The sequence below is a fragment of the Gorilla gorilla genome, chromosome 18, assembly GCF_029281585.2.
Source record: "Gorilla gorilla gorilla isolate KB3781 chromosome 18, NHGRI_mGorGor1-v2.1_pri, whole genome shotgun sequence".
NCBI classification, from domain to species: domain Eukaryota; kingdom Metazoa; phylum Chordata; class Mammalia; order Primates; family Hominidae; genus Gorilla; species Gorilla gorilla.
The window spans coordinates 36,892,580-36,907,773 of record NC_073242.2 but is presented as its reverse complement, the minus strand read 5'-3'; the positions used below and the strand labels follow the sequence as shown (position 1 = coordinate 36,907,773).

Sequence of the window (15,194 nt, the reverse complement as noted above, 5' to 3'; positions counted from 1 at the left end):
GCTGAGGCAGGCAGGTCACTTGAGCCCAGTTCAAGACCAGCCTGGGCAACCCAGTGAAACCCTGTCTCTTAAAAAAAAAAAGTAATTAAAAAAAAAAATTAGCCAGGTGTGGTAGCGAGGAAGCACCTGTAGTCCCAGCCACTTGGGAGGCTGAGGTGGGAGGCTGGCTTGAGAGGCACCAATGTTCTCTCTGCTGCTAGGTGTCTCTATCCATTCTCCTGGAAGATCCCCCCAAACTGGACCTACCCACTAAACAGTCACCTGGGACCCTATTTCCTTTTAAGGTCAAAGCCAATCACATATGCCATTTGAAGGACACAGGAACTTGACACTAATGGTCCCAGTAATCAGATCTTACAAGGAGCTTCGACCTCCTCCACTCCTAACAGGAGGGCCATCAGGGGACCACAACCAAAGCAAGATTAGAATCCTGCTAGGCAAAGCACCAACAGTGAACTACTCAAATATCGTATCAGGCCATTTCAACTAAACATTTAACAAAGAAACCAGCAGTGGCAGGGACGGAGACTCCGAACTGCCACATCCTCTACATGTACTAAGTCAAAGCAATGCCTGGGAAGGCCCACTTGACGATCCTTTGTTTTTAATACGCCATGCCACTCTCCGCCTACTGTTGCTTAGAGAGCACCCCAATGCTGGCAGCGAAGGTAAACCTGCTATTCCTTTTAAAAGTCATGGTTTATTGGGAGGCTGAGGTGTGCACATCACCTGAGGTCGGGAGTTCGAGACCAGCCTGACCAACATGGAGAAACCCCGTCTCTACTAAAAATACAAATAAATTAGCTGGGCATGGTGGCGCATGCCTGTAATCCCAGCTATCGCTTGAACCCAGAAGGCGGCAGTTGCGATAAGCCGAAAACGTGCCATTGCACTCCAGCCTGGGCAACAAAACTCCATCTCAAAAAATAAAGTCATAGTTTCTGTGCCTCAAATCACCCAAGATTCAAGGACGCAGCAACTCTTCGGTAGAGAACATACTTGTGGAACACTTGAAAATTTGAGAGGATGGCCAGATGCAGCGGCTCATACCTGTAATTCCAGCACTTTGGGAGGCCAAGGCAGGTGGATCACCTGAGGTCAGGAGTTAAGAGACCAGCCTGGCCAACACGGTGAAACCACACCTCCACTAAAAATGCAAAAACTAGGTGGGCATGGTGGCCCACACCTGTAGTCCCAGCTATTTGGAAGCTGGGATTCTCCTGAGGCAGGAAAATCGCTTAAACTCAGGAGGCAGAGGCTACAGTGAGCCGAGATCACGCCACTGCACTCCAGCCTGGATGACAGAGCAAGACTCTGTCTCTAAAAATAAAAAATAAAAATTTGAGAGGAAAGCACTTCCCAGTGAGGGGTCCCCAGCACATTTGTAAGCTATGCTTGTGATGGCAGCCGTCTTACAAACCAAGTTCAAAAACCCTGTAACTAAAACCTTTTTGCTCTTGGGTTAATGTTACGCTCTGTGTAACTAAAATGAAAAGCATGCTAAATAACTGGTTGGCAGGTACGTGCAAGTTTACAACCACATGGTAAGGGGCTGAGGAGCACTGCTCTAAGGTTTTAACTCATTGGCTGCAACCCCTTCCCCCTCTTATCACTTATCATTCCCTTACGAGGGCCTTCCACCCTCCAATCAAAAAGGGATCAAGCCTAAAATCTCAAAATGTCAACGACCTCAAGCCCTCTGAGTACAGGCAGGATGTGAAAGTAACCCAGCCAGACCAGTCTCCTTATATAGCAGGTATCTACCCAAGCGCTGTTCACCAGGGCAGCTAGGAAGGGAGTCACTCGCCTCCTTTAAATAAAAGCAACTACGTCTACGTTCCTTTCCCAGAAAACCTTCCCCCTTTTCACCATCTCCATTTCCCAAGTCTCTTCTCATTGTAGCATCCTCTTAAGACCTAAGTAAACCAGGCTGGGATAGGAATTTGGCCCCTTCAGGACCTCCTGCATGATGGTTTCAGAATCAAAATGCCATAAAACGGAAATGGAGTCAAGAAATCTTGAGTAGGACTCACTTCCGGCTTTCCCATTTTCTGATTCTGAGAGCCATGTAACTCATGTACTTCCTTCTCAGCCATCAACTGCCTGGTCTCCCAGGGTTGATTAGATCCTGACTCCACTCCACAAACTCCTGCAGCACTCAGTTACTCTCCTTCCTGTGAAAGACCCAGAGTGGCTAAGCGCTCTCCACCATGGTCAGATCTGAATACTGCCCCATTTAAATGTAGTTTGTTTGAGCCTCACCATTAAAAGGGCCAAAAGATCCAAGAGTTCTTAAAAAGGGATAAACTGCTGCAAATAAACTAAGACCAGTATGCAAATAAATGTGGTAAAGGAAAAATTCCCCATAGCTGGGCAAATTTAGGCCAACACTCATGACATCCCATGTTCTTCATTTCTCATTTATACACCAACTTTCCCCATGACAGAAAAGTTTAATCTCTGCTCTCAAGGATATCATTTGGCCTTCTCCCCGGAACACTGTATTCCAGTTCCTGCTGGGCAGGGTAATCTGAACAGGAAAACTCTCCACCTTCCTGATCAGGACATCGATCTTCCAGGAAAGTGAAAAGGGGGAAGAGGAACAAAATTTAACTAAAATGGTCACTTTTAATGGGAACCAGAGGTATAGTTACAATTACATAGTCCGACACAAAAAAAACCCTTGGGTGATCAGGAATTGGAAGGTTACAAAATAACGAGGGTAACACTGGGTACAGGACAAAAAGCTGTTCCAGAACCTGGGGAGCCAGGCTAATTAATACGGCCTCTCCCTGCGATCCTGTCTGTGCTCACCCCTGCAAAAAAAAAAAAAAAAATTAAGTATCCATTATATTTGAGTTACCAGCCTCTCCAAGCCTAGATATCCCATCTGCCCCTCCTACCTAACCCAGCGAGTATCTTATCTCAAGTGGGTCTACAGATTCACTCCCCCTGAGTTAATATTCCTTCCCTCTCCACTACTGGTTACAACCTCAGGTCTTTCCACCTAGCCCTCAAAATGAAACCACTTTCTCAACAAAACCCTGTTATCCTATGGCCTCTGTTCAACTGCTCTACTTTTTTATTCTGATTTAAAGTCTTACCTGGAATCCATCTTGCCAGGGCCAAAGCCACCTCTGTCCCCACCACCCCGGCCCCCTCGGAAGCCTCCACGGTCCCCGCCGCGGCCCCGGTAGCCGCCTCGATCATAGCCTCCTCTGCCACCACGACGATCATCCCCATAGTTACCCCCTAGGACAAAAGAAACAAGATCTATCATATTCCCATTCCCCTATCTTCCCCGAGCCTCCCCGCTGAAAAATTAAGGATTCTTTGGTCCCAGCTCCCTAGCACCAGGTCTGCCTTTCTTACCCATGTGAGAGCCACCTGGTCCCCCTCCTGGGCCATCTGGTTTAGGGGCCTTACACTGGTTGCATTCATTCCTCCAAGAGAAGTTCATATTCTCACAGGTGCTAAGGAGAAGGAAGACAATCAGTCTGGAGCAATGGGGAATAGGCAAGACCTAGAACTAGGAAGAAACTACCGTAACTTTAGAGATAGTGAGGAAACTGAGGCTTCAGAAAGATAAAATGGCTTGCTTCTCAGAGTCAGGAACAAAAATCATTATTACTGAACCCAATCCATTACCTTTCCCATTACATCAACCTTACCTAGGTAAGCTTTTGGCTAAATCTGACCCCAACAGTGTGGCCTTGACATTTACTTCTTTGGAAAACACACACATACCTCATTACCAATATATCAAAGAGCACGCATGCAAGAGAACTAAGAAAAAAATTAAGTTTCACTCACGGATTAGGACACTTCCAGTCACCAGCTCGCTGCTGTCCTCCACCGCCACCACCTCCACTGGGAAATCCTCCTCGGCCACCACCACCACTGCTACCACCTCCATAGCCTCCACGGCCCATGGGTCCTAATGCAGATAGACCAAGTATGGGTCTGCTCCCCCTCCAAGTTTGGTAAATCTAACCCATTCCATGCAAGCCTTTACCATCTTCTGCACTCTCCCCATCACCCCTCTGCACCACTAGCAGGTAGCTCCTCACCTCCTCGCCCTCGGCCTCCACGACCATTGCCACCACCCCGATTAAAGTCTGCCCGGCGAGTAGCAAATGAGACCTTGATAGGATTTCCGGAGAATTCTTTACCTAGAGAAACAAAAAATCATCAAGAGACTTTAAATACAAGACACATTAATCCAAAAATACAAGAGAAGCGTGCCTTTCTCAAACGGTTTATAATCTGCTGACACATAAGCAAAAATCAGACTACCTGAAACCGCAGCTAAAGTAAGTGTTGGAAGACTCAAAAGAACCCTCAAACTATGGCTTGTTTCCTAAGGCTTGCTGCCCTATATCCCCAGCCCCACCTCTGCCAGCCTTCTCATACATACCATCAAACCAGTCAATAGCTGCTTTAGCGGAAGGTGGGTCATCAAAAGAGACCGTTGCCTCTCCCTTCAGCTTGCCAGTTTCCCTGTCTGTGTACAAATTAATCATGGGCTGTCCCGTTTTCTTGTTTGTCTGAAGAAAGCAAAATGAGGTAACATCAATTTTAAAGGTTACAGTACTCCCTTTCCATCTTCTTCCTCTAGAACATGAGGTTTATAATTCCCAAACTTCAGCTCCCCTCTTCCCAGTTACTTCTTCCTACCTCACATGTAAACCTCCATTAAAGAAAACTATCTCTCACTCCAATATTGAAAGATAAAACTAAAAGTTACTATAGAGTACAAATCTCAGAGTTTAGGGCACTCTGATAAGTTATACTTTTTGTGTTAAGATAGAACTTCTTTTAGAAAACAGTAACTAAGGCTCTTTCCTCAACAAATTAAGCTGGCAACAACCACTAAGACTTGTTTTTACTGCTGGCAACCATTAAAGACTTGCTTTTACTAATGTGTGAAATCCACAAGCCTGCAACACTGACAGAAAGCACCCACTCCTCTCCACAAGTACCTTAATAATACCAATCTGCTTGAAGTAATCAGCCACAGACTCAATTGTAACATTCTCACCCAGGCCTTGCACAAAGATGGTGTTGTTGTCTGAATTATCCTGTTCTGCTTGTTGAACAGAGAAAATGCAAATGTGAAAAGGTAAAATAAAAAACACAGGAAAAAACCTAAAGCACCTAGTATCCATCAAGCAACTGGTATCATTTGGTTTATGGAAGACAACTAAAAAGAAATCCACATCCCTTCTGAGTCCCTATATGCCAGCCATGCTGATAAATTTCAGATTCAGTTTGACAATTATCCTTTGAAACATGTTAACACCCAGTATACAGTATGGAAACCAGGGCTCAGGAGTGAAATGCCCAAGACCACACAGAAAAGTCCATCAGTATTTATCAACTTTCAGTTGAAGGTCCCCGAATTAAATAAGAAACCCATTTTACATTCAAATCTAGTACACAAACATCAATACAACCTAAACAAGAGTTCAATGCTTTACTTCATGTGGTCAGGTCTTTCACTAGTTTTGTTCACCAACTTGGACACGATCCACATTTTGAAAGAACCACTGCTGTAAACCATCTGAGTGTGGTCCAGACGCACCAGCATCACTGGGGACTTGTTAGAAAGGTAGATTTTCAGGGTCATCTCAGACCTAAATCACTGGGGGTGGAACCCACAAGCCAGGTATTTCTGAGAAATACTTCATAACAAATACTTCTCACTGCTAACTAAGGACACACCTAACTCCCTTCCTCCTCTATCCCCATTTTTTTCAGTTTCCTTTTTATAATAGTTTCAAAGAACATCCAGGCAGTCGTGATACCACTTTAGCCACTCTTTTCATGCCACCACCTGTGAACTCACCGGAGTCATGACGTGATCCTTGGTCCCGAGGGCCTTTAGTGACATGGAAAAAAAGAACAAAAAAAAAACAAAAACAAGGAAAAGAGAAGCCGTTAGTCAACAGGAAAAAACGGACAAGGAAAAAAATTAACACCAAATCCAAACTTGTAAAATATCAAGTAAGTGCTCACAGCCTCACTCCAAACCCTTTCCTGGGTCGCCTGCCCAGAGGAGAAAATTCTAGGCAGGCCCCTTAAGATCTGTAACTTGAGTCTCCACAGAGACAACTCCACACTTCAGAAAATGCTGCCTCCCCCAGCTCAGGCTGGGAAATGTCCTCAGCACAGGTGGCAGGGGAAACGGAGACCCATTAAAGTGAACAAACCAACTCAGCTTGGCCCAGTTCTCTCACCCGAGAGAAGAGAGATGGGCTCGCCACCAGCCATGCGATGTGCATCCATCCAGTTTCTCCCAACTTTACCACCAGACACTTAACCCTTGTGGAACAATTTTTAATTTCATCTTTAGAAACCATCCTTAAAACCGTGTTATGTTTCCCCAAAACCACATGAAAATAAAAACCATACATAATAGCTATCGTATTTTTTAAGCATGTCCCAGGGAACAGACCAGAAATCTTATTTCCGTAATGCAGCCTCTATTTTGTTTTTCCAGAGACCATCCTTGACCAATGTTTATCTGAATTCGCCATATATAAATATTGTACCCACACGCAATGACACCTAAGTCATGAACCCACGCCTTTGGCTTTAAATGTTGAAACAGATCAAGAAACCTTTTGTTAGTTAACCAAACCAGAAAAGTTCCAGCTTACTGGGAGACTTCTCAAATTTGTCATTTTTCCATGAATTCAGTTTGTGCTGTTTAAGACCTTCCTGGTCCATGAATTCAGTTTGTGCTGTTTAAGACCTGGTTATTTCCCATGAGCCACACATGCTTCCAATCTTTCTTGAAGTAGTGCACATGTTCCTTCCCAGCTAGTTTCTATTTGCCCATCTCAGTTAAGTCCATATACAGAGAATTGCATTCATTGACACCATTCCGTACTTTATAAATGTATACCAACTTCACCATCCTCAGGGCAATGTTACATCCCTCTTCCAGAATTAAACATTCGGAGTTGTCTCCCACACACACACACACACACAAGCCTTGGACACAACGATCAAAAGGATCCTAAAGCCAAGATGGCACCACGTGTTCCAGCACGCACTCTCCAGTTTCTCATGATGATGGTCACTAAGTGCCAGGTGTGGCAACAGCCCGGTCCAAGGCCTACTAGACCCCTCTTATTAACCTGGGGCAAACCCATTTGGTAAAAGATGACTATTGAGTCTTACCCCTACCTGCTCCAGGTTAGCACACACCAGGCAACAGATGGCATTCTACCCTACCCCTTTCTGGAGGTGGTTCTGGATACCTCAAAACCTTTGACATTTAAATTAACACGCTAAGACATCTGCAAATGAACAATCAGACAAAGCATTGCTGGGAGTTGGGAATTTTGGAAACTCTGTTCACTTACCACCAAATTTATTGAAGCCACCACGGTCACTTCCGCTGGAGAAGACAAGTTAGAAGAAAGGACATGAAGCTTCCAACGGCTACAAAAGGTTGTTTTTTGATTTTGTTTAACATTCCCCAAACATGGGTAGGTGTTTTTGGAAAAAGATACAAGTGGCTACTAAAATACATCCCTTCCTGACCACCCCTTGTCTGACCTTTGAGCATGTCACACACACGTGTGCAATTTCTCAAACACAGTTTATAAAGATTTTGCTTTAAAAGGTTACGTATCTATTTCCTCTGGAAAAAAAATAACCCATTTTCCTTGGTCGTTCTTCCGATGGAGCAGATGTTTTTTTTTCCTCTTGTCGCAAGTGGTTGACAACCAAGTAGTTGGTTTAAAAACCCTACCCCAATTTACCCAGAAGACATTTCACACCAGGCTGGGGTAGCCTTGAACACATTTTTGTGGTTTTTGCTTTGAAAGCAGCAAGCAGACCCAACCCCATTCCATAAAAAGTCAAAACCAAAGGCAACTTCCCCTTAAAGCAAGACAAACTTAGCTAAGCTCTGTCCTAACTACTGAGCTGTTTTTGATCTCCCCCAACCCCCGGGGTCACCCCTTCTACACTGCGAGAAGAGCGGAGTATTTTGCAATGTCACCTTTCATACCTGTGGCACATAAAATGCAGAGCAAGTTAACAGTCACATAACAGTTGTTTTTCTTTTTAAAGTTTTGCATTAAACACACGCACACATTTCCTCATTTTTGTTTTCCTCATTTTTGTACGTTTTTGAGATTGCCCCCACCCACCTCTGCATACTTACCATTTCCAAACTCGGTTTAAAAATCTACTTTTTCCAAAAACAGTAACACTGACATTCCTCCCCTTTTTCAAGGGAGACAGAGTAGGGTCCTTCAAATCTTATTTACCAACAGATTTGACAACTGTTTTAACATCAAATCTAAGGTTTTACTTCAAATCAACTTCAGCAGGAAGGAAAGAAGGTCCAGTTGGACAAGCTGATGAATTTTAAGAAACCAGGGGAAGGCAGACAGTGGAACAAATAGGTGGGAGACCACTGTCAAAGCATATTTTTGCCCAAAAGGTCTGCTTACTTCAGTCAGCTGGCCCCATAAACCAAGTCACACACAAAATCAATGTCGGTCAAATTAGTGCAAATCAAGCTCGTGGATTCAAATGACTATAGAAAACGGGAAGAGTAGCCAATTCCTGGAAGCTGAAGTCAGGTTAACCATTACCAACTCCCTAGAGGACACATGGGAATACACATACCAAGTTTCCCTACTATTTCCCAGGAGTGGGATCATCGGTTTCCCTTGCAGAGAAAGAAGTCTTCACTTCCATGTTTCTTGCCTAGGATATTAATGACTCCAATCCATACGTATCTATGTATGGTTTCTTTTTTTTTGGAAACAAGTATCATTACTCAAAATCTCTATTCAGTGGGATGGATGGGAGTTCAGGCTCCCAAGTTCTCACAAAAATAAAATGGGGATGTAAAAAGAAAGTCACTGCCCCCAAATCAAAGCCCTCACAGATTCCTAGACAACAAGAATACTAAACCATGCACTAGGGACTGGCTTCAGGGAGATTCATGCAATCCTCCACACTCCCCACCAAAGATACTCCCTGGCTCATGAGACACCTACCCCATGCCACCTCTGCCTCCACGGCCACCTCCACGACCTCTGGGTTCATAGCCACCACTGCTGCGGTTGTAACCACCACCGCCGCCGCCGCCGCCGCCGCCACCACTGCCACCCCTGCCGCGGCCTCCACGGTCCTGCTGTCCGTAGCCACCGCTGCCACCTCCACCACTCTGGTCTTGATTGCCATAACCGCCACCACTGCCACCACCACTACTCATGGAGGATTGATCTTGGCCATAGTTACCTGTGAGAAAAGAAAGAGTGGTTAAAAAAAAAAAAAAAAGATTGTAAAGTAGCACTAAAAGGTTTGAAAAGGTTGACAAGTGCCAGGCAATAAAGGACAAAAGTAAAAAGACAGCTAGGAAACAAGACAGGAACCCTCTTTTAAGCTAAAACAGGAGAATACAAATCCTTATAGAAAATGGGCTGCAGACACCAGGCGCGGTGGCTCACGCCTGTAATCCCAGCACTTTGGGAGGCCGAGGCGGGCAGATCACAAGGTCAGGAGATCGAAACTATCCTGTCTAACATGGTGAAACCCCGTCTCTACTAAAAATACAAAAAATTAGCCAGGCATCATGGCGGGTGCCTGTAGTCCCAGCTACCCGGGAGGCTGAGGCAGGAGAACGGCGCGAACCCGGGAGGCGGAGCTTGCAGTGAGCCGAGATTGTGCCACTGCACTCCAGCCTCGGCAACAGAGACAGAACGAACGAGACTCCGTCTCAAAAAAAAAAAAAAAAAAAGAAAATGGGCTGCAGACAAAGCTGAAGACATCTCACCTCCACCTCCGCCACCACTGCTGCTGTTGTACTGGTTCTGCTGTCCATAGCCCTGAGGGGGATTATAGCTTTGCTGCTGTCCACCATAGCTAGGCTGCTGTCCACCATAGCTAGGCTGCTGGCTGTAGCTCCCACTCTGGGGCTGCCCATAGCTGCTGCTCTGAGAACTGCTACCGTAACTAAGGAAAACAAACAAAAAACACAATCACAATCCCAGCATAGCCCCCAATTTTCTTTCACTTTTAGTGGAGTCCATTCTCTGTACCCAACACAGGCTCCCCTACCCCAATTACACCTCTGAACTGCTCCTACTGCTGGTCCCTTTATCATTCCTCATCAATTCACCCCTCTTTTCAAGCCTTCCCCAACATCACCACCACCAGCATCAACACCACCGTACCTTCCCGAGGTGCTGCTGGGAGCTGGCTGCTGGCCATAGCCAGGGTAGGAGGACTGCTGCCCGTAAGACGATTGGGAGCTCTGGCTACTGCCATAGCCGCCAGTCGAGCCATATCCCTGGGGAGTTGACTGAGTTCCATAGCCTGCTAACCAGGATAAGAAAAAGGGAGTCACAAAAGCCACCAGGAAACAGAAAATGTAAGGAATGGGTTAAAGAAAACATATACGACCTAATACCTATACTCATAAAGTCAGCCTCTCAGAAGCTGTTAGTGATGTCGCAACTCATAGGCAGATAGTTACCCTCCTTTCAAAGCCTAAATTTAATGCTTCAACTTCTACCAACTCTTTAGTACAGTTCCAATTTCACCCCGCCAATCCCAACACCATCTCCAGCACCACCCTCTAAACCCAGGCCCAAGGATCCCTGTTAACAGCACTGTAATATGCAGCTGTGCGTGCAGTATCTACAGGACAACCACCTTTCTTAGTTACACTTCGGGACCTTGGAGCAAATCCCACCTCCTTATGTATCACATGATTTCATACATTTTCAAACAAAACCATTTTCTCCATTTCAGAATTGGCCTAAAACTGGTTCTTCCTTTAGAAAATATGCTCTCTTTCATGCTGATGGAAAATAAGAAGAGTCAAAAAAGTTAAAAGCCAAAGAAAATAAATGGAAACAGAATCACAAACCAATAAACATTTTTTTTTTTTTTTTTTTTTATGTTTTTGAGATGGGGCCTCAACACACTGCCCAGGCTGGAATGCAGTGGCTGTTCACAGGCACCATCATAGCTCACTGCAGCCCCAAACTCCTGAATTCAAGGGATCCTCCCACCTCAGCCTCCTCAGTAGCTGGGACTACAGGTGTGCCACAATGCCCTGTAAAGGACTCAGACCCGAAAGAGTTTTAAGACTTATACACTGTTTCAGGGAAAAGAAATATGGAACAGTTTCAACATTTCAGTGCTGCTCAGGTTTAAGAAAAGCAACATTCAGGGCATTGTGGCTGACGCCTGTAATCCCAGCACTTTGGGAGGCCAAGGCAGGCAGGAGGTCAGGAGTTCCAGACCAGCCTGTCCAACACGGTGCAACCCCATCTCTACTAAAAACACAAAAATTAGCCAGGCGTGGTAGCAGGTGCCTGTAATCCCAGCTACTCAGGAGGCTGAGGCAGGAGAATCGTTTGAACCCGGTAGGCTGATGTTGCAGTGAGCTGAGACAGCACCATTGCACTCCAGCCTGGGCAACAGGACCAGACTCTGTCTCCAAAAAAAAAGAAAAAGAAAAGCAATATTCAGAAGGAGTAGGAAGAGGTGACCCGCTGAAAGAGACTCACTGTTCTGGCTCTGGCCATAAGAAGAATAGCTGCTCTGGCCATAGCCTGAAGTGTCCGTGGACTGGCTATAACCACTGTAACTCTGCTGTCCGTAGGGCTGACTGCTCTGCTGGGAATAGCCCTGCCCGGGCTGGGTGGGGTAGGCCCCATAGCTAAATAAAAGGAAAACCAGCGTGATCAGAAAACATGGCTTGACCACCCTTGCCCTCTACAAACTCTGGAAGCCCAAAAATAGCACTCACCTTTGGGTTGCTTGTTGGGTATAATCTGCAAAAGAAAAATACAATCACATTATTTTAAGCTGCCACTCTGAAAGAGTTGAATTAAAGCTAAATTCCTTAACTCAAGACTGATGAATAAAAAGGACCACGTAGGCCAGGCACGGTGGATCATGCCTGTAATCCCAGCACTTTGGGAGGCCGAGGTGGGTGGATCACTTGAGGTCAGGAATTCGAGACTAGCCTGACCAACATGGTGAAGCCCCATCTCTAATAAAAATACAAAAAATTAGCCGGGCATGGTGGCGCACGCCTGTAATCCCAGCTACTCGGGAGGTGAAGCAGGCGAATCGCTTGAACCCGGGAGGCAGAGGTTGCAGTGAGCCATTGCACTCCAGCCTGGCAACAGAGCGAGACTCCATCTCAAAAAAATAAATAAATACAAATAGGACCATGTTGCAACAAAGGGCATAAAATTCCTCCATGAGACACTGGTTGAGAAGAGGAACAAACTGGCGTTATCAGCCAAGTGTTCTTACAATAAAGAAAAAGTGAAGAAAATGCAAGTTTCTAGAGAGTCCCAGAAGCCTTAACCATTGGAAAAACCAAGGTCTTGGTGGACATCCACAATTTTCTGCAAGCCCAATTCATGTCAGTGATTGCCTTAAAACATCGCGCATTCGTTTCATCCACTCTATGAGAAAGCCATTATCGCCAGGAGTCAAGAGACTAACTCTCCCAACGTCGCAGAGCTACCAAAGTGGCACAGGTTTGAATTCGAACAGTGTTCAGATTGTGGCCTCTGCTCTCTCAGCCCAGACCCACAGAATAAGAAAGTCTCAAAAATGGCCATTCTTCACTCTTTGACCAATCCCGGAGATGAAGTGGGCTTTTTATTAGTGCAAAGCCAGAGAATCAAAAGAGCCCTTGGACCCCAAATGACAGAGATCATGCAACTGCTCGCCTTAGGAGGCGAAAGTCAACAGGTACTCGAGTCCCCAGCCCTGGGACTCCAGATGGTTCCGTTTTCTCACCTACCCTGCCTTCCCCCAGCGAACAAAAAGCAACAAAAGCGCTTTTGAAAAGCCCCACTTTCGATACACGAACAAGATCAACTCATCCTCCCAGCACAGGAAACGCGGCGCTTCCCCCGCAGGAAAAGGGAAAGGACCAGGAGAGGGTGTGGCCTCGGGCGGCCGTTCTTCTCCGTCCCTATCTCAGAAAAAAGAAATTTAGACCAGGCGTGGTTGGCTCACGCCTGTAATCCCGACACTTCGGGAGGCCCAGGCGGGCGGATCACCTGAGGTCAGCAGTTCGAGACCAGCCTGACCAACATGGTGAAACCCCGCCCCTACTAAGAAACACAAAAACTAGCCGGGCTGTGGTGGCGGGCGCCTATAATCCCAACTACTCAGGAGGCTGAGGCAGGAGAAATCACTTGAACCCAGGAGGTGGACATTGCAGTGATCTGAGATTGCACCACTGCACTCCAGCCTGGGCGACAGAGGAAGACCGTGTCTCAAAAAAAAAAAGAAAGAAATTTAGGCGGGAAAAACTCTCGGGCCCTGTCCCCAAGTCCGTTGGTCGAACCCTGACCACCGCCGCCAAACCGTTAAGCTAGAGGGCGGCCCCGATCCCGAGCCTCCGCCCCCAGCCGCGTGGCAACCCAGGCGGGAACGGAGCGGTCCCGCCCATTCGCGAAGGACCACTGAGAGACAAGGCTCACACCGGACGCGCGCCGCCGAGTCTTCCGCGAAGGGTCTCGCGACAGAAAGCTGAACCAACACGAGGCGGGGAAGCGGTACCCGCGCCGCGAAGGGGGAGGGGCCCGCAGAGCGCGTGCGCGCCGCGAGTGCCCGGATGCAGCACTGCGACAAAGCGGGCTCGAGCGCGGGGCCGGGAATTGGGGGAGGCGAGGCCACGGAGAATGGGCGTTTTCCACCCTCACCTGACGCTTCAAACCCCTAAGAAGCGTCCCTCCCAACGCCCACCCCAAGCAAACGGACTGCGAAGAAAAGGCTTCCCGCCCCGCGCGCGAGGGCCAGAGAAGCGAAACAAAATGGCGACACCAGCCTCCTCCAGTTACTCCTCTCCGCGGCTTCCCGCCACAGGGGCGCCAAAGAATCCCACACGGGATCGCCGCCCCGGACCCACTGAAAATGAAAAGCCCAGCTGGGAGGCCTCGGCCGGGTGCGCCGCCGCCGTCGCCTCGCGCCCTTACCTACCGTTTGAGGCCATGTCCGCGCACGCGCGCACAGGCAAGCAAGCAACGAAGTTCCAACAATGCTAAGCACCGACGCCTGGAGGACTGAGCAGCCCCGCCTCCTGCGTCGAAGCTTAAGTACGCTCCGCCGCCTACGCACCGCGCAGGCGCGCACCAAACGCGGAAGAGCAGGGGGAGGCAGGAACGCACTCCGACCCTTTCGTAGGGCAGGTAGAGGATCCGAGCAGGCAGAAGGGAAACAAGTTAACTAGAATCATGCGAATACTATACATAATCATATTTTTTGAGGAAGAACTCCTCTCTCCTCGGCAGGACTAGCCCACGATCTATCTCCACCCCCATGAGGCACAGTGGTACGGCCTGAGGGCCCGCTGGGGGCGGGGCGAGGGGGGGTCCCGGCGGCTGGGGAGGAAACTGGAGTCACAGCCGGGAGTAGCGGGGTGGAACCGAGATTCCTGTGGCCGGGCCCCTTCGCTGGGCCCTGCTTTCACCCAGGATGGCGAGCTCCTGCCCTCCGCCCTCTTGCCGCTGTATGGGGCGCCTCGTCCCCGCGGCTCCAGCCTCCCTCGTCGGCAGCACACTGGCCCTCCCTCTCCTGCGCCCTGAGGTTGACTTCGTCGTCTTTCGGGGTTGCCTTGCCTTTCGGCCTTTCTGGGGTTCGGGGATTATGACGTTTGACCTGAAAGACAGCAGGGATTTCGGCCGGGACCCCCGGGCCCCGGGCTCGTCCAGCACTGGGCTCTCACCCGGATCCTCATGGCTTTGCCCCTGGGGAGCCACGGGGCGGAACAGCCCAGGCCATCCTTGGGACCAGAGAGGGTTGACCTCAGATGTAGGGTCCCCAGCCTTTTCTCAGGGACCTCCTTTTTGTTTTTCTGAAGCCCTACCAGGGCGATCCCAGAAATAAAACGTGTACAAGGCTTAAGTGGTTTCAAAATGCACAGATAATTTCCTTGTCATCAGTCTTAGGAAGGAAGTAAAGATGCCTCCGTTTTCTAGATAAGGAAAGTGAGACTCAGAGACCCAAGTAATTGTGCCTGATTACAGGGCAGCTAAGAGGAGTCGTGATTCGAATCCAGGTCTTGTAACTGCAAAACACTCCTCTTTTTGGTGGCATGAATGCTAGAGTGTTTGGTCGCCTTTTCACTTCCTGTGAGAGCAAAAGCAAAAAGAAACATTCAAATTAACTTGCAACTTGCA

The 15,194-nt window shown here is 47.8% G+C and overlaps 1 protein-coding gene across 2 annotated transcripts; it reads right to left on the bottom strand.

Annotated features, from left to right (window-relative positions):
- Positions 1 to 2,608: 2,608 nt before the first annotated feature.
- On the bottom strand, positions 2,609 to 14,323 carry FUS (FUS RNA binding protein). Of its 2 annotated transcripts, none has more exons than XM_004057553.5 (15): positions 13,996 to 14,323; positions 11,795 to 11,819; positions 11,553 to 11,704; positions 10,209 to 10,353; positions 9,809 to 9,987; positions 9,030 to 9,273; positions 7,374 to 7,408; positions 5,849 to 5,881; positions 4,983 to 5,086; positions 4,418 to 4,547; positions 4,071 to 4,172; positions 3,814 to 3,937; positions 3,373 to 3,473; positions 3,105 to 3,252; positions 2,609 to 2,816 (listed from the first exon to the last, which is right to left on the bottom strand). In XM_004057553.5, exons 1-15 carry the CDS (start codon positions 14,006 to 14,008, stop codon positions 2,777 to 2,779), a joined length of 1,575 nt encoding a protein of 524 aa, XP_004057601.1. In that variant the 5' UTR covers positions 14,009 to 14,323; the 3' UTR covers positions 2,609 to 2,776. The 2 variants fall into 2 exon arrangements, with proteins under 2 accessions (XP_004057601.1, XP_018867815.1); XM_019012270.4 differs by having other exon boundaries at positions 10,209 to 10,350; positions 13,996 to 14,152.
- Positions 14,324 to 15,194: the final 871 nt, after the last annotated feature.

Excerpts from the sequence above, each read along its gene's own strand:
- FUS (XM_004057553.5), bottom strand. Across the intron at positions 11,705-11,794 it reads ACCCAACAAGCAACCCAAAG|CTATGGGGCCTACCCCACCC; the intron begins GTGAGTGCTATT and ends CCTTTTATTTAG. Across the intron at positions 4,173-4,417 it reads AGCTATTGACTGGTTTGATG|GTAAAGAATTCTCCGGAAAT; the intron begins GTATGTATGAGA and ends TTGTTTCTCTAG.